This window comes from Talpa occidentalis, unplaced genomic scaffold (genome assembly GCF_014898055.3).
Source record: "Talpa occidentalis isolate TD23 unplaced genomic scaffold, MPIMG_talOcc4v2.1 talOcc4.819, whole genome shotgun sequence".
NCBI classification, from domain to species: domain Eukaryota; kingdom Metazoa; phylum Chordata; class Mammalia; order Eulipotyphla; family Talpidae; genus Talpa; species Talpa occidentalis.
Window position 1 is genome coordinate 506 of NW_023605216.1, and position 19702 is coordinate 20207.

Genomic DNA, 19702 nt, shown 5'->3' on the forward strand with positions numbered 1-19702 from the left:
ACCTCCACATTGCCTTATTTTTCTTCAAAGCGTATTTATGACATAAAATCTGTGTTGTTATTGGAGCCTGGTAGGCATTTTCCCCACCACAATGTAAAACTCAGTGTTAGGGGGAACAGGATGTCCCAAAGCTAATTCCATACAGGCATTGTAGACTCCACCCCCACTCCATACCAAAGCCAAAGACACTGGGAACTCCAAATCCCATCACCACCAAAGGGAAGGTGGCTGGGACCTGAGGGTGGGGTTAAGCAGCCAGGTGTGGTATAGAGCCAGACACGTGGGCTTTGGAGGGGATCCCCCATTTTGGCTCTCCACCAGCTCGCAGCCTCCGGCCAGCTTGCAGAGTGCCTTTGGATTTCCAGGTCGGCGGATCAGGTAGGACGCATTAAAGACTTTATTTCCCTATTTTCTCCCTGAGTTGTACATTTCCTTAATTCCCTTTCCCTTGTAAATAAACCTTTTTTAACCTTTTGTGTGTGCCTGTAGTGGAGTATTAATAAGTCCTTTTAAGCATGCGGGTGAGGACCCGCAGCCAGGCAGCCCATTTTATATCGGGGCTGCCCCGTAACAGTTGGTGCCCAACGTGGTTTCCAAGCTACACCCGCGGTTGACCAGCCCAAAGTAACTTTCCTTGCGTTGGTCACCATAAGCGCACTAGGTCTGCAGGACCCGCAGTGTAATCTTTGTCTCAAGTCTTGAAGTCTGCTTTTTTCCCCGAGCATACAGCTCTTGTGGGTGTGGTTTTGACCCAAACGTGGCCTCAACCATGAACTTAAGCGGTTTTATCCCTAACTTGAGTTCTTTCAGTTTTTTCCCAGCCTTGAATTTAAGTAGCCTTTTTCCGTTAAATATTACCACCAGTTTTATAAATGTAAATAATTGGATAAAACTTGGTATATGGCACATGATTTTACTTCTGTGTACATATGTGGGCGGTTTACAAGCCATCCCTTTACAGTCTGTGCTTCTGGGTGTTTTTCTGGTAATGTGTGTAGGCGCCATTTGCTACATTCCTGTTTCTATGAGAGGTAGATGTTCTACTTCACATACTGAGAATTTGCTGCAACAAATTCAAGCTCTTAACTTAGCTATGCAACAACAAAATCAGCCTTTTGATTTAACCATTAAGAGTATGAGGGATGAAAACCGTAACGTTTTTGAGTCAGCTTTTAAAAGCATGCAGGATCAAGTGCAACAACCAAATCAGGCTTTTGATTTAACTATTAAGAGTGTGAGGGATGAAAACCGTAAGGTTTTTGAGTCAGCTTTTAAAAGCATGCAGGATCAAGCATTTAAAGTATGCAGGACCAGATACAGGCCGCCCTCCATAAACGGGATATGGCGGAGGCTCCACTGATGGCACAGAGAAGAGATAAACCTTCTCCTTCCCATGAGGACTGCAGGAGGGCGGAGTTAGAAGAGGAGGAGCATCATTTGCTAAATACCTTAAACACATCAGGACAAAGGCCTTCTCCACGTGAAGAGGCCCCTCCCTCGCAGACTCCTGAGGCTTCACAGCCTCCATTGCCCTCCAGGGAGGAACCTAAAATGGCGTCTCCCCACACTAGACGTGGCACCCATTTTGGCAGGAATTGTTAGGGGGAAAGGATGTCCTGAGCTAATCCCATACAGGCTTTGTGGACTCCACTCCCACTCCAGACTAAAGCCATCAGGACACTGGCTGGAACCTGAGGGTGGAGTTAAGCAGCCAGGTTGGGTATAAAAACCAAACACGTGGGCCTTGTGGGGGCCGCTGTCACTCGCCTCCTGGCTACACAGCTCCTGGCTTGCAGCCAGCTCTCAGAGCGCCATTTTGGGATCCCTGATCGGCGGATCAGGTAAGACTCATTTAAAACTTTGTCTCCCACTTTTCTCCCTGAGCTGTACATTTCCTCATTTCCCCTTCCCTTGTAAATAAACCTTTTATTAACCTTTCGCGTGTGCCTGCAGTAGAGCATTGATAAGTTCTTTAAAGCGCGCGGGTGAGGACCCACAGTCAGGCACCCCGTTTTGTATCGGGGTTGCTCTACAACAGTTGGATGACCCTGAGGCAGGACAGTTTCTTCTTCGCCTGGTGCCGATGGGTGGCTTGAATGAACAGGGGCGACCTGCTGGGTACTTTTGGTTGCACCATCCTTTTAGCACTGGGGACCTCCTAAATTGGAGGAGCTCTGTCCCCCCGTACCGGCAGGCTCCTAAGAGGATGGCGAACTTGTTTGCCTCAAGCTTCGTCTCCCACCACCCTAAATGGGCAGATGTACAGTTGATGTTACATACTTTACTAGGTCTAGATGAGCGGAGGATGGTAGTCAGTAAAGCCAGGGAGGAGGCTGACTGTCTCCACCAACAGGATAGACAATCCCAGAGCCAGAGATTGCTGTCCCAGAGGTAGATCCTGGATGGGACCCCAACAATGGAGGAATGGCGATGTTGGATCTGTATAAAAAATATCTATTGGTAGGACTGGAGCAGGGAATCCCCAAACAAAAAAATTTTAACAAAATATTAGAACTTGAACAAGGGGCTAATGAGGATCCATCCGAGTTCCTTGACAGGATTATTCAGACGTACACTAACCACACGGATATAAATCCAGATGCCCCAGAAAATGCTCGTTTGAACACTATGATGTTCATCACATATAGTGCTCCAAACATAAGGAAGAAGTTAACAAAGGTAGATGGTGTCACAGAGCTGAGTCCGTCCCAGGTAGTGGACTTAGCATTTAGGGTTTATAATAATAGAGAGGACAGGAGACTGAAACCTGCGACTGTTTTCGTACAAAAAGAGCACAGGACAGGACTTCGGGAAAACCGTAATGGACTGGTCCATATGAAGTTTTGCTGAGCACACGTACTTTGAAACTTATAGGCATAAAACCCTGGGTACATCATTCCAGAGTTAAGCGCCAGAAGAACTGACCCAGAGACAAAGTCCCACTGGCCTGTGAACCTTGAATATTACTGACTTCTTTTCTAGTTATTGTTGCAGGACACCCAAGGACTCATTTTTTTCCTGAAGAAACCCTGAGGAAAAAAACGAACATGCTCTAACCAATCTTCTCCCTTTCAAAGTTTAGGAGACGTGAAATAACAGAAACAATTTCTGTCAATAAACAATCGAAGTATATACACTATTACAAGGCGACAGTCACCATGGACAATTTACATACATATCAGGTACTGAGAGGTTTTATACACGTTTTAGAAAACCACTGTTAACATTTCTGTACATGCCATTCTGTACATTTCTAGGATCATGCATGTGCTGGCAGTATTTTTTTTTTTTACACAGAAGGTTTTCAATCTTGATTTTGTTATTTACTTTTTAACTTTTTGCTTTTTTTAACTTTGAGGTTTTTTTTTTTCCTCTGCTTTTTTGTTACTTTGGCTATGAGTAAAACTGCAGTTGTATGAGATATCCCACACGTGATAAATGGTAACTAAAGAGCTCTTTGTGTCTATATGTTGTATGTCTGTATGCCCTTTCCTTGTGTCCTTGTCTTGGCCTCCAGTGGTTGGCAAATTGGTATACATGGTGCCCATAGATGTTGGGAAAAAAAAAGTCTCCAGTTATGAGAACAACTAAAGGTTATGGTTTGATAGTCAACATTGTACTACTGAACTAAGCCGGTGCCTTCATAGAGATTGAATATTGTTGTTTCTGCTATTTTTCTGATATTTATGGCAAAGCTTCCCAGAAATCTAAATTCAAGTACAAATTTGGTAGCCTGTCATTTGGCAGATGCAAGGAAATTTTGTGGAACCTCAGTAGAGCTCCTGAGACACTCCACAAAGTTTCTTCCCTTTCCTCCTGGGAAAGACATTAGATTAATTTGTTCTATTTGGCTTTCCTAGTGAAGTAAAACTGGAAGGGAAAAGTATTGTCACTTGGGAAAATGGTAAAACTTTGGCATGTACAGAAATGTTAACAGTGGTTTTCTAAAACGTGTATAAAACCTCTCAGTACCTGATATGTATGTAAATTGTCCATGGTGACTGTCGCCTTGTAATAGTGTATATACTTCGATTGTTTATTGACAGAAATTGTTTCTGGAAAAATAGGGAGAAAAGACTTCAACAGATTCCTATTGATGGAACTGTTGAGAGTACAAATTTCCTACACAGGTCTGAATACACCTGATATTTACTAATTTTTCTTTGACATAATACTGGTAATTTTTTTGCATTTTGTTCTGAATCCACAAGGTTTTTTTTTTTTTGAGTGACCAGGACCTGCAGCAAGGTTGCGGTTGTTTTTTTTTTTCCCCAGCAAAGCTAACTTGAGTTCACATTTTCTCTCCCCTTGATACCAACACAGCATACACATAGTGGTAGCAATTTTTTTGCTACTTATCTCAGTCTGTTTTTGCATAACTTCCTTAGGGATTTTGTCTACTTAAACTAAAAGAAAAAAAAAAATTGGACATGAGTTTCATTGTGTGACTTTGCGTGGACTTCTTCCAGAGAGTTGAAACAGAGCTGAACCAAGAAGAGGAGAACCTGTTTGCTTTGTTCATAGGGTTCCAGAGACCTCCAAAGAAGGTGAGGAAGCTTGCCTCCATTGGCAGGACTGGACAACCCGGCCAACGAAAAGTCCTGGTACCCTCAAGAAGAGGAAAGCCCAGGTGGAGTCTGATGAGACCAACTTTGTTCCTGAAGCCTACATGGACCAGATGCCAATGGTTCGGTCTGATCCTATATGGAGTGTTTCAATGAGCCAGCTAAAATTGCTGTTTAGTTATTCTGCCCTGTGATTTTATGCAAAAAATAGGTAAAATGGTTTAAAAGTAGATTTAGTTTGCAAACTTTGCTATGCTGTTAAAAAGTTTGGGATCAAGGTTGAGAAAATTTGTATTGTACATAAGTTGAACCATTTTAAGATTTTTTTTCCTGTGATTTTGATATATTTGCTGTCTTGTTTTGGCTAATGCCTCCAGATGTTTTTGTTTTGTTTGTTTTGTTTTGTTTTGTTTTGTTTTTTTGCTTGGACTGATGAACTGTTTTTCCAGTAATGCAGGACTTTTGCTTTCCACAATGGACAATACCTGGAGGGACTGACTGGTTTTCTTTCACACTGGAACCTGGAAAAAATTTTCATCTGAGACTGCATCCCAACATCCATATATTCAATCTTCATCACCATGGAAATGGTGGCAAAAAGGGAAAGGGGGGAATTGTTAGGGGGAAAAGGATGTCCTGAGCTAGTTCCATACAGGCTTTGTAGACTCCACCCCCACTCCAGACCAAAGCCAAAAGACACTGGGAACTCCAAATCCCATCACCACCAAAGGGAAGGTGGCTGGGACCTGAGGGTGGGGTTAAGCAACCAGGTTGGTATAAAGCCAGACACATGGGCTTTGGGGGGTCCCCCATTTTGGCTCTCCGCCAGCTCGCAGCATCTGGCCAGCTCTGAGAGTGCCTTTGGGTTTCCAGGTGGGCGGATCGGGTAGGATGCATTAAAGACTTTATTTCCCTATTTTCTCCCTGAGTTGTACATTTCCTTAATTCCCTTTCCCTTGTAAATAAACCTTTTATTAACCTTTGTGTGTGCCTTTAGTGGAGTATTAATAAGTCCCTTTTAAGCACGCGGGTGAGGACCCACAGCCCGGCAACCCATTTTATTTTATATCGGGGTTGCCCTATAACATCAGGAGGGCAGGGGCTTCATTTCCCTTGTTTACACCACATTCCCAGTGTTGGCATCAATACCTGGGATATTTCAGAAGATCGGGGACACTAACCCTGCTTTGATCCACTTCCAAAGTGGGGATATGCACTTACCCTTCAGTGTTCTCGGTGAGAAATCAAGGAGAAAGTCTTTTCCTGGATCCACAAGTTACAGGAGTGAAGTAGGCGGGGGTGTCTGTGGCCAGCTCTTTGCCAGCTAGAGCTGGAACAAGAGAAACGCATCAAGGAAAGATAAGAACCATGGGAGGAGAAGCTTTACTTCTGCCCCTGTTTTTAACTGAGCTCTAAGGACAGATTAACAAGCACACCACATAGGAGAACCCAAAACCAAAGTAACTCAAAATGGCAACTTACAGGACATCTTCAACAAAAGCCAATACCCTTTTAGAGAAATGATGGGAAAACTGTCATTTCCAAGGGAAGCAAATTCAGAGAAGGTAAATATATGGGAGCTAATGAAGTCACCTATTGTTTGCAGATTGCCCTGGAGGATCTCTGGACTGATAAGTATCTCCAGTAGAAGGAGAATTTATCTCCTACCTTTAGGCAGAAAAGAGAGATTTCTTGGGTTTTGTGCTGCTTAATTGCATTCAGTTCAAAATAAGTTTTAGTGAAAAGGGTCATAGTTCAGGGTAACATATTCTGTTTTTTTCACATATCTCTGATCCAAACAAACCTGAACTCTGACCCATTCCCAGTTGCAGGTGCCCTAGAATTTCTTTGCTTTATCTAAATTCCATGTCTGTCATTTGCAAGAATCGCAACAGTGGAAATTGTAATGAGAACCATTATGGTGTCTCAGCCTTGGTTTGTGTTCTTACTGTGTGTGTTGGTAGATGGAGTTTCGAGATTTTTCTTGATTGTCTTCAGGTTTTTAATTAAATGAGAACAAAATCAAAAGATGGGGCACTTATTAATCACCAGGATGACTTATTTATTACTGAGGAACTGTCTGGAAAAATCAATTTATTGCAAATGTTTCTGCAGGTTTGCAGATTTTAGGTAATTAACAAAAGCTGTTATAATTCACACAAAAAGAACATTCATTGTGTTGCCAATAACACATTTTGATAAATTAGAGCCTGATTGTGTTGAATTTGTGAAAAGTGTGGATTTAAAATTGCAGAGTAGCACAGGCACGATTTGTAGTTATGACCAACTGTTAGGGTCACTGGCCACATATTGCATCTAGAGACTGCCAGGGCCAGTAAAGGGGTATGTGGTGTGTGTGTGTGTGTGGTGTGTGCATGGGGGGATTAGGAGGGGGAGGAATGGGAGGAGGAGGAGAAGAGAGATATTTATTAGGGATTTACCTACTTATTAATTAAAGAGATAATATGGATATTGGGAAACAGTAATAACCTGTCATCTTGCAAGAAATGAAACAGTTTAAAAAAAATACTCCCCAGAACCAGATAAGGGTAAAGGCTTTCTTATGCCTTGCAAGAAGAGCTATGCATGGTCTGCAAGCTCATTTAGCTCTCCAGCACAAGAAGGCCAGCAGCCTCTGAATCGTGAACAATTAAGGCTTTAATTGTCTCTCACTGGAGGGTACGCCAGTCAGCAGCCCAGACCCTCTCTGATAAAGCAGTTAACTTCCATTTCTGCCTTGGGGGAATATTCCCAACTGCGAAGGCTTTGGGCTGGTAATTAGTCATACTTCCCCAAAAGGCCTTTGCCTATGACCTGCTCTCCCAACCCTTGCCCTGTTCCAGACCCCTGGCTACCCTAAGCTGCTTCCCACACACTGGCACAGTGGGTGACCTATCAGGAGGCCTTGGGCAGCCACCCCAGGCCTGTGAAGCAAGGGCCCAGCATTAGCTAATTGCATAGATCCCAGGTTGGAGAAAGCCCACATCCCAGACACCCTGATTTGACTTGTTACATGAGGGGGTGCCTGGCTTCTCCAGCAGCCAGTTCTCCCAGGGGTCTCTAATTGGAGAATCCTCTGGTCACCTCATGTGTCTACTGCCTCGCAAGCAGTACAGAAACCTCAGGGCCCACCTTCTTGCCAGTTTTCCCCAAGAGCCTGCTTTGGTAACCTTGCCTCTTAGACCCTTGAACTTTCTGAGCCCGGCAGGCTGTTCAGCTAGGCACACAGGTGCTTATTAAGCACTCATTAGCAGGCCTAGGCAACTGGACCTTCCCACTCTCAAGAATGAAGCGGGGGTGGAAGGTCCCAACCTCCCAGGGTAGAGGGAGCCCATCCCAAGCCATCCAGGAATATCATGGAGGCACAGCTACATGTTGCCCCATATGGACATGCTGTGCTGAGTCCCACTGCTCTGCCACCAAGTCTCCAGGGGCCTCCTACCCCCTAGGAGGATACCCCTGGCAGCGAGCCCCTCACCTGGCAAGGCAGTAGAGAAACTTGCAGCTCAGCCTTCGTGGGGAATACATGCAGTTGTGTAGAACAGTGCTTGCAAGCACATGGCTTGCCCCCCAGGAGTCTCCTCCAGCGACCCGGCCATGCCTAGCAAGCCATCCACCCCGTGCTTGCAGCGCATGCTCGCGCTAACCATCTGGCCAGCCCGGATCTGGAAAAGTTCACAGCATGGGAAGGGCTGGACCAAAGCCTCCAGCTTGGGGGAGGGAGGGGGAGACAAGACCACTTCCTAATTCGTAACCCTATCCAACCTAAAGGTGTCTCTTTCCTGAAGGCAGAACGGGGGCTCTGGAAAGTTTTGATAGGGCCTGTGGGATGGGCTAAGAGGATCCTTGCCTAAGGGACCCGGGAAGCCTCGGCCTCTCTGAGCCCTGGGCTGCGTGGGCAGGCAGGAGAGCCAGCAGCCCTTGCGCGTAGCAATTTGGAACTAGGGGACGATGGACCAGCTCAGCACCCAGCACCCAGGTTGGGATCTAGGTCGGGAAGGCCCAGGGTTCTTGGGGCCCCTCGGCTTGGCCCAGTGTCCCATCTGCACCTGACAGAAGCCCTTAGCCAACTTTATTGGCCGCCTGGGCTGGGAGACATTGTGAGTGCTGGTTCAGGAAGTGTCCTGGGAACCGAGCAGCAGCACTGCCAAGTGGGGACCAACTATCGCCACTTGGCATCACAGAATCAGTTGAAATTCGGGGTGGCCCCCAAGCCATGAGATGTTCCCTTTTGGCTTGGAGGTGCCATGACCCTGTCTGGTGGTGGACCCAGGGTGCCTTGGACCTACAGACAAGGTACCAGCTGCACATGCTCATAGCTAGAGGTTCCGGGAAGCAGGGGCCTAGATGACTTTCAAGGGCCTGGTCAATGGCGTGGGTTTCGATGGAGGTGGTGGGACTGGGGTGGGGGGCTATGACAAAACAGCTACTTATTCCTAACTCTATCCAACTTCAAGGCAGCTCTTTGCATGAGGGCCAGCTGGAGGGACCTTAAAAGTCCTGATAGAGGGTCTCCCTGGTGGCACAAGAGGTTAAGAGGCAACCTATGAAGCTATTCTCAGCCACTGCAACACGAGTTGGATCCCACGGCCAGGGAGATACCCACATGGCGCTACAGACCTCTCCTGACTCACCCACTGCTCCCCTCAGTGGTGTATTTCAGTAAATCTGCCTGTTCTGCTCCCCACTCTGTCTCTGATGAATCCTTTCACCACCCACCTCTGGCCTGTACCCCAGTTCTTGTATGCATAAATAAATCTTAAAAAAAATAAGTCCCTATAGAGCAAATACTGTTTAAAAAGATCAATGGGGCCTCCCCTGGTGGCGTAGCGGTTGAGTGCTGGGCTGCGAAGCTGCCCGCAGCTTCTGCAGCGCCAGTTCGATCCCTGGCCACCAGCAAGGGTCCCACATGGCGAGACAGACCTCTCCTGCCGCGCCCGCTGCACCTCTCAGCAGTGTATTTCGTCAGTTTGCCTGTTCTGTTCCCTGCTCTGGCTCTGGTGAATTCTCTCACCCTCCACGCTTCTGACTGTACCCAGTGCTTGTATAAATAAATAAATCAATCTTTAAAAAAAATAAATAAATAAAATGAACAATGATGTAAAAATATATAAATAAAAGAAAAATTCCTGATAGGGAGAGCCTGGCTGGGGTCCTTCCCTGAGAGACTGCTGGGAGGCTCCCCTGCTAGAGAGGCCTTTGCTGCAGGGACTGGGGGCAGAGAGCAAAGTGTGCATGTGCATCCTGCATCTAACCCGAGGGTGTTTGCACCTGCTAGCCCTCCCTGTTGGGGCCAGGACTTAGTTCCAGGGGTTGGATGCTATTTCGACCCTTCCAGGGACTCAGCCTGTGGCAAGGCCTCCATTCCTCAGGAGCTTTTCACTGGTTATCTCATTCTTTACCACCTTGACATCTCTGTAGCTGGTGATTGGCCTCACATGCGGCAGTTAGCTTCCCACAGAATGAGGTCTCAAAAAAAAAAAAAAAAAAGAGCAAAAGAGGCCTCCCTGGTGGCACAAGTGGTTAAGCTCTGCACTATGAAGCAATCCGTAGCCTTTGCAGCATGAGTTCGATCGCCGGCCAGGGAGCAAACCACATGGCACAAGAGACCTCTCCTGACTCTCCCGCTGCTCTCCTCAGCAGTGTACTTTGGTCAATCTGCCTGTTCTGTTCCCCACTCTGTCTCTGGTGAATCCTCTCACACACACACACATCTCTGGCCTGTACCCCAGCTCTTGTATGCATAAATAAATAAAATCTTTTTTTAAAAAAGAGAGCAAAAGAGTAGCCATAGTGTGTGTCTCTTCGAGTTATCTCAGAGGTGCATATCATCACTTTTAAAGTGTTCTGTTGGGCACAAAGGCCACATAACTTCAGTGAGGAATGGGGGATGGATAGTTTTGGCTGGCTGAGCCCAGCATTCCCCACCTCTTGGGCTACCAGGTTGCCCCTTTCAGGCTGGGAGCAGATCATGCCTATGCTGGGCCCCTGATGGCTGGACACTGGCTAGGAGAGAAGGAAAGATGTCTGTGTAGTGCCGTGGTCTGAAGGAGGGGGCTGCTGGAAGGAGGCAGAGCTGAGTGGCCATTTTGGGAGCCTTTAATAGGGAGCAGTGCACTTGGGCTGGCTCTGGCTGTGGTTGGAACTGTGGTGGACAGCATCCTCCAAGTTCCCATCATATGAAAAAATTTATTATATATGAGATGATGGATGTTAACTGAACTTCACATATACACAAATACTAGATAATTGTAGACTTGAAACTAATATAAACATATTTTACCCCCCCAAAAAATTTTTCTGTCGTTGTTGCATAAACTAATGTTCTTCAAAAGGAAGTAAATCCAATTTGAAGAACATTAGTTTATGCAACACGACAGAAAAATTTTTTGTGGGGGGGAATATTGAGGCATCTCATCGACCCCAGTGCTATATGTTTCAGTAGGTCTAGAACAAATCTGGCAAGCAAATACCTAAGCAACACTCTCTATTTCTCATCTTTCTTATACCTGAAGATGACCATTGTATATCTATTTTAAGTGAATCTTTATTCTTATTGAGATATGACATATATATTATATGTTTATATATATATGTTTATATTATATAAACATATATGTCAATTATATATGGGCTTATATATGTCAATTATATAAGTGAATCTTTATTCTTATTGAGATATGACATATATTATGTTTATATTATATATGTTTATATTATATAAACATATATGTCAATTATATCTCAATAAGAATAAAGATTCACTTAAAATAGATATACAATGGTCATCTTCAGGTATAAGAAAGAGGAGAAATAGAGAGTGTTGCTTAGGTATTTGCTTGCCAGATTTGTTCTAGACCTACTGAAACATGTAACACTGAGGTCCATGAGATGCCTGTATCAAACCTGTTTTACAAATGGAAACACTGAGAAGTAACTTGTGCCACCTGGTTAGAAACAGGCAGCAGAGCTGAGACTCAACCAATATCACTTTGACTCTTGAGCCAATCATTTATCCCTTAAGCTTCTGGAATAAAGTGTTTCCCTTTTTCATCTGCTGTAGGTAGTTCATACCCTTCATGTGAATTGTGACTTGCTTTGATGGAAGAAGCAGAAACCGCAGTGACATGATTCATTCTTAATGGAGACACTGGCTGCCAGTACCTCACTTTCCAGCCCACTGCTGCTTCAGCAACCCTGATAGCATCTTGGTAGGGAGGAAGCATAGGTCAGACTCATCACACTGAGCCAACTCATGGAGAACATTCGAGAAGCCACCCAAACCGAGTCGGTGTCTCATGAGAAAGACATAAACTTATTTTGTTTTAAACCACCGAGATTGGGGGTTGTCTGTTTATGCAGCATAATCTAAATATTCTGATATGTTCTACCAAGCATACCTTATTCTCCAGACTTATTTCCATCCTTGATTTCACAGCAAATCAATTTCTATTTCCCCACCTCTTAGAGCTATCATTTTAGTTATAGACGACTGCATTGTTATTTCTTGTGATTTTATTATGAGTTGAGTGGGCTCAGCTGTGTGGTTCATCACTTCCATGTAGTCTAGGGAACTAGGCTGGAGCTGAAATGTGTAAGATGGTCTTTCTTTCATCCTTGGGGGCTTGTCTCCACGCGGCGGCCTCTTGTCATTCAAAAAGAAGCCCAAGTTTCTTTACAACAAGGAGTTTATCAGCCTTCCACTTGCATCATGTCTCACTGGCCAAAGCAAGTCACATGCCAAGCGCAGAGTCAGTGTAGGTGGGACTGGAGGAGGATGTGAATTCCAGAAGGCCTGGTTCCCTGAGGGCCTTCAGTATGACCATGTGTCACAGTCACTGATTGTCTTAACAAGCAATACTCACAGATTTTGAAAGTTTTCACATTTATTATCTCATTTTGTTTAACAATAACCCTAGAGAAACAAACAACAACAACAAAAAAAATACCATCCCTGTTTTACAAAAAAAAAAAGACCTTGGCTCAGCTATAGGGACACATATCACCCACTGGTAAGTGGTGGCCTGGAGCCATGAGCTGTGAGTCCCAGGCTGTTCTTGTAGATCTCAACCACCCCTGGCCAGCACCATCTCTGTTACCCAGCTATGACTTCCATGTTTGATCATTCTGGGTTTTGAAATTTTGTTAACGAGGTCATTTTTCCAAATATTTTCTTTTCAGCTTAGATGTTTTGATTATTTGGGGAGAAATGCAGCCAATTCCCAGTGACTTTGATATTTTTACTGCATTACTAGTAAAGCTTGTTTATTGTGAAACAAGCCTTAAGTAAACCAAAGAGGCTATTTGTCAAACCTTGAAAGGAAATATATTTAGATTTCATGATGTCCATAGTTGCTTCTGAAGACAAGCTTTTTTCTGCACCCTGGTCCCATGACCAAGTGTTCAGCCTAAAACTTCCAAGCCCAAGTACCTTAAGGCATTTAAACTACTGACTGCACAAATGTCAATACTAACAGACCACAACTGACCAACACAACTTCTATCACTGCGGTAGAGTTGAGTTGGGGGGCTTATAAATAAAAATTTATATTGAAAAAGAATAATCTAGAATTATTCTCATTATTGCTTGTAATTCCTGGATACCGGAGATAAATCACAAGCAGATTGAGGTCAGATCAGGCTCAGAAGTACTAGCTGTGATGCTGTTAACATGGAAATCAATGGCCTAGGAAGAGAGATCCAGGGAACTACCATTATCAACTGGAATCTGCCCTCCCCAGAAGAGGCCCTCACCAGGGAACGCCCTGTGGGACTCCTGTCCTCTGGTCCCATAATCGAGGCCCCCAACTTCCAGGGGACTCTTCTCATTAGGAGCCCTGGCTGGCTGGGCCTTGGATCCATTCCCTTCACCTTCCTGGTCACTTTCCTTGTGTGGAGAGAAGGAAACATTTAATTGTAAATTCAATACCCTGTGACCTTCAACCCTGCCCTTGGAGCATGAGAAACAGTCTCAGGGGTCACCCATTGACCTTTTTACAAGCCATCATTTGGCTTTCTAACTTCACAGGTGTGAGGCAAATACAAAGTGTCACAGGGTGGGCACATTCGAAAATTAGTCAGTCTGACCATAGGAACTCAGTGAAATTGTATGTGGTATGAGATTACCAGGTGGACAAATGCTCTTCACTGTTGGCCAAAGCAGGAATGACCACCCTCCCATCCCAGGGCCCTCAATGTACCCAGCAGGAGGTCACATACCTCATTTTGTGTTCGATAGTATTGTTTTAGCATATACTGATACTTGGGTTGGTTAAGACCAAACAAGACAGCAAATCTTTCACCAAGGAAGTCACATGCTAGAAGAAAGAACAAGCATTTTGGTAAACTGAGTTCATAAGTAAACTTAGAGTTGGCTTTAGTGCCAACTCTAAGTGCCAATAGTTTAAACTTCCTAGAAGTGATCTTTTACGATACATAACATCAAGGCTGACAAGAGATTTCAACTGGTCTGGGGGCCTCGAAAAATTCGAGGACTCAAACTTGTTAAATCTTCTATGTTCACATGGGATCACATCTAAACTCCCCTTTCCAGATGACTATCCCAGCAGAGATCTTCAGATTAGAACAGGTGCAGCAGGCGTCCTGAGCAATGAGCATCAATGCTGCCCATCCCCATGGGAATTAATTAATCTTCAGCGTTAGCATATTTCAAATTATATCAAAAATTTGATCTAGCATTACCTAAATGCATGTCAGAAATTCTTCCAGACAAACTCCCCCTTAGCAGTTTAAAGCCTGCCTGGTCTGCCTGTAGTCAGAGTAGCGAGGCGACTGGCAGCCTCAGCATAGCATCTCTGATTGTTAGAGTGGACAAAGGTTTAGCTTGCATAATGGGTAGTTTATTCCATTGAAGAGTTGACTCAAAAAGGATTGCTTATTGTCTTCAAATATTTGAAGTTCTGCCCCATAAAAAAGTAACCCAGTTTTTGGTTTTGGAAACAACTAAGATCAATAGGAAGAGCTTTAAAGAAGACAAAATATAAGTTTACTAACAAGAAGATGGAAAAGATGCAAAGGTCTGTCAGAAGAGGTGAGTTCTGTGCCTTTAGCATCGAACGTATAAAAGCAAAAAGCTAGAAATGATCAAATCATCACTTCTTCAGAATGTCATGGAGTATATTAATTATTGGCAATCCCATATAACCCTGAGGATCTTTCCATCTTAATTAAAGACAAAAAATAAATAACCTTACTGGTACTTACTTGAAAATGAGATGCTTGCTATTCGCTTTGTCCAAAACCATAGGTAGGGTCCCCATGAAAGTTTAGACTGGAAAAAGAGAGAGAAAGAAATCAAGTTAGAGTAATTGATATAAAGAGTGGTAACTGAAGGGCCTCCCTGGTGACACAGGGGTTGAAGCCTGAGCGCTATCAAGCTATTAGCAGCCACTGCAGCATGAGTTCCATCCCAAGCCAGGGAGCTGACCCACACAGCACAGCAGACTTTTCCTTTCTCTCCCGCTGCTCCCCTCAGCAGTATATTTCAGTAGCTCTGCCTGTTCTGCTCCCCACTCTGTCTCTGGTGAATCCTCTCATCCTCTGTACCTCTGGCCTACACCCCAGTTCTTGTATGCATAAATAAATAAAAATAAATCATAAAAAAGAGTGGTAATTGCAGTCTTTCATTTAGAGATTTCAAAAAGCTTATTCCATTTTTGCTATTAGATGAGAAAACTATAATTATCAAGATTTTGAGCTGACTGTTCAAGTATCTAGAAAGGAGAACAAAGAGTTAGCTCAAAACTGTATCTTCTACAAATCTGGTATGACTTCATCCAATCCCTTACGTTCACTAATATAATATTCTAAGCTTACAGGGTCAAGTGTTGAATCCATTCTCTCTTGGTTTTCTTCCTCTTCCTCTGTACTGTATTCTTCCATGATGTCTCCATCAACAAAATGGATGATTCTTTTGGGAGTAGATCTTTTAGAAGGGCCACTCATTTCTAGTTCTAACTTCTGGATACTGTCTTTTCCAGAAGAAAACAAAACAACTAGTAAGTTAAAAATAAATTATCTTAGGGCAAGTTTTCTGAGGTAGTATTTGTATAGCAGAGAAGGGTCTAGTTATCTTCAGTGGATGGTAAAGACAGATATCAGAGGCAGTCACAGCTGTGATCTCATCAGTTCTTCAAATCCAAGAGAGGACTGTTTAGCTCTGTAGCAAAAAGCAGAAGAGATTCAATAAATAGTGGAAATGTGAAATTTTTGTCTGCAAACAAAATTTTAGCAGGGTTCTCTCAGCCTCTACTAATTGTAAAATCCAAAACTTCAAATAGGAAGGGATCATAGTAGCTTCAATCACTTCAATAAATATTGAGAGGCAGTACAGGTAATGGCTAAGAGTATACACACTTTGCAAAGATGGTAAAAAATATTTGGCAAGTAAAGGACTTATATTCAGAGTATGTAAAGAACTGCTACATTTCAATAGGTAACAAGCAATTCAATTAAAATATAGGCAGATGATTTGGATTTTTTATTGCCATTATCATTACTAAAGAAGATTTAAACAAAGTTTGTTAAACAAACTTTGGAAAAGATGCTCAATGTCATAATGCAAATTGAAACAATATTGAGATATTGTGCTCATGAGAGGGCTAAAATTGAAAAGATTAACAATGCCAAATGTTGAGGAGTAAGTGAAGCAACTGGAACTTTCACAATGCTAGTGTAAAGGCAAAATGATAGTCCATTTGGATACAGTTTGGCAGTTTCCTAAAGTTAAATCTATATCTACAATATAAATCTTGTAATTCCATGTTCTTTTCAGTCCTGGGTCCCAATTCCAATGTGAGTCAGGGGAGGGTTGAAACTGACTATATATTTGAATGTATACCAGTCTTATAAAATTGAAGAGTAAATGAGTCAAGATACTGAAATTTACAATAATTTTTAGCAAAATTTCTAATAGCTAACAAAAAAATTTTAATAGCTAACAAAAGTTAGCTATTATTAAGTACTCATCATTTCATTAAAAGTGTATGTGTCAGACACTAATATGGTAAGCACACTATTGTCTTAATTAAAACACTATATTTTAAGATTACATCAGCAAATATGGCTGGCTGAGCTGATATGGAAGACTCCTCCTTCCTGTTCAAAAACACAGAAAGGCTAGATAAAATAAACAAGCAGAACATTAAATTGGTTTGCATTAAAGAAGTAAGTAGCAGAGAGACAAACAGAGGTGGGAGGTAGGTTTGAAAAAGAACTGAATAGAAATTCCAGAAATGAAATATATAGTGAACATAGAATAGGTTGCGTGGAGATTAAACATAGTGAAAAAAATCAGGATATCTCTGATAACACAGGGTAGTGAAATTTGTATTCCATTAACAGGAAAGAAAAGTTATGCAATAAAAAAAGCAGATGAGAAATTTCAAAATTCTAGAAATAAATAGAAACAATGGAGGAGGTTATATAAAGTTGTAATGGCTATGAATTTTCCATATTTGAGGTAAGACACAAATCTTCAAATGTGAGTAATATAAATAATACTAAGAGGAATTAGTGAAAATAAAATAAAATTTAGATCACAGAAATCTGTAAATTCATAGATGAGGCATATAGATAACTCATAAAGAGATATCAAATAGACCAGACTTCAAACTAGAAACAACAATTGCAAAACACCTAATTATTGCCAAGAAGAGTTCAATGCCCACCATACCAAGTATTAAGAGAGTTAAAATAACGCAATTTCAGACTTATAAAAACTGAGAGCTAACCATTCCTGCATCTTTACTGAAAGATAATAATATCAGACTGTATGTCAACAAAAAGGAAACCAAACCCAGAAGTAAGAGCTGGATGCAAAAAACAAATACATATGCATGAGTATACAGAGCAGCAAATCTCAATAAGGAGGAAGTCTGAAAAACTCTGAAGGGTGCAGTATAGAAACAGCAGCATAAGCTATTAGACCACAAGAGCATAAATACAAGGAACCAACCTCTTTATTGTCCTGGAATACATTGGATAGGATAGTTGTTAAGTATGCATGTTAAAATAATATAAAGGTAACTGGAAAAATAATGGAATTAGAATGCACAGCTTCAGAACCAGTAGGAGAAATAAAAAAGGAAATAAGTAATCAACCCAACAGAAGGTGGGAAATAGAGGGGAAACAGAAAATGCATGATTAATGAAACGCTAAATAAGTTATCAGAAATACTTCTAAATAAAGCAATAATCACAATGAACAGAAGTGAATCATGTCACATACTGCAAAGTCTAGCAGACTGAATTTTGCAGATATTTAAGGCAATACAAGCATGACTGAATATACACATGCATAAACAAACATATTTATGCACATATGAATAAATCAGCAAATCTTATTGGTGCAACACTGGATTAATGCCTTTGTCAATGATTAAATGTGTCATCTGGGGCAAGTGATGTGGCACCTGCCCAGCCCTGAGTCCTCTGAGTGGCATTTCTCTCAACGACTTAGTGAAAACTGTCACAAAGGTGCCTCCGGTAAGAAATAGGGATCATTGTTACCATTTAGTTTTGATGCCAAAGAGCCCCCCACCCCAGATCACCATTTTAAGTTCACATTTAAGACCAACAACATGCTAAGCATAATACTGTCATCTCACTGCCAATAGAACACACTCTATGCAAAAATAAAAAGAAAAGTACTTTCCAAAGGAGACTCACCCACATAAGTCCTCTACTTTTTCTGTCAATGCTTCAGTTTGTTATGAAAATAGTGCAAAAAATTGTTTGAAAGTAGTGCAAAATTTGGAGCAAGAAGTTGTTTGGTAAATGAGCAGGCAATAAGGCGAGGCTGAGCCATCCCTCCTCCCCAAGTCTGCCAACGTGGACAGTTGTGTATCTTTCGGGCGGGTTGTGTTTGAGTTGTGGGAAGGCCGGGTGTATTTACACACACAGCATGAAACAATCGGTGGCCCTCAAACTAATCTTCACATTAGAATCACCTGGGGGTCTCTTAGCTCTTCCAAGTTCAGGCCACACCCCAGACCACTAAGTAACAACCCTGGAGACAGTAGCTGTTGAAACGCTCCAGGTGGTTCTGATGGAGGATAAGAGCAGAAAAGTTGGAAAGGAGGTGCCACAAGACCAGAAACCTGGTTCAGGCAATGCCAGGAGCTGGAGGCAAGGGTGGAAGGGATTAACATAGCCTTAAACCAGCTATAGAAATGAAAACTCCAGAAGCCAACTGCAATAGCCAGTAGCAGACTGCTATAGAGAGTATCAGGAGGCCCAGACGGGTGGGGTGTGGAGGATAAGGAATTTGAGGGCCTTTGTAGAGACTCACTGGTCCTTACAAATCAACCTAGTCACATGGAGAAGTAATTAGTTTAACAAAGGTTAACAACTGCACCAGGGACTGAGCCCCTCCCAAAGAGAAGATTATCAGGGTGATTTCTGCCCTGGCACAGGCAGCAACCCTTCTGCCCACCTGTGACTCTGCAGGTGCTTCTCTTTGCCAACCTTTTGCAGAGCAGGGGCAGCAGCCCTTCTGCCCACCTGTGACAGGTGGCCCTGCTGGTGCTTCTCTTCATTGACACACTCCCTTTGCTAAACATCTCGGGCAGCTCCTCCCAAGGCTGCCCACCTGTGACTATGCAGGCCCCTCTTTTACCAAACATGTCCCTTTAGGGGGCAGCTCTTTCTGTCTGTGCAAGTATTTTTTATCCTTCCCTTTTTATAATAAACCTGCCCTTTTGGTTTTGTTTTGTTTTTAAGATTTATTTTGTATAAGAACTGGGGTACAGGCCAGATGCGCAGGAGGGTGAGAGGATTCACCAGAAACAGAGCAGGGAACAGAACAGGCAGACTGACGAAATACACTGCTGAGGGGAGCAGCAGGCGCAACAGGAGAGGTCTGCCACGCCAAGTGGGACCCTAGCCAGCCCGCCGGGATTGAAACGGTGCTGCAGAGGCTGCTGACAGCTTCACAGCACTTCGCTCAACTGCTCAACTGCCTGAGCCACCAGGGGAGGCCCAAACCTGCCCTTTTGGATATAAGGCCTCTGTCTCTTGGAGGAACTCACCAGTGCCGCAGAAAGGGGAGCTCCAGTGAAACTTCCCAGAGTTAACCCAAGACTTGGGGACAGACGAGGGATGGCTCAACCTTGCCT

At 43.2% G+C, this 19702-nt stretch overlaps 1 protein-coding gene across 1 annotated transcript; it reads right to left on the reverse strand.

The window, feature by feature from the left end:
- Positions 1–13319: 13319 nt before the first annotated feature.
- Positions 13320–15580, reverse strand: LOC119235036 (protein FAM177B-like; the record flags this gene model as incomplete). The annotated part of the gene is made up of 4 exons (XM_037498073.1): positions 13320–13452; positions 13785–13882; positions 14790–14856; positions 15402–15580. Coding segments are annotated over 4 exons (477 nt in total), but the record flags the coding sequence as incomplete, so codon positions are not given.
- Between the last annotated feature and the right edge of the window lie 4122 nt (positions 15581–19702).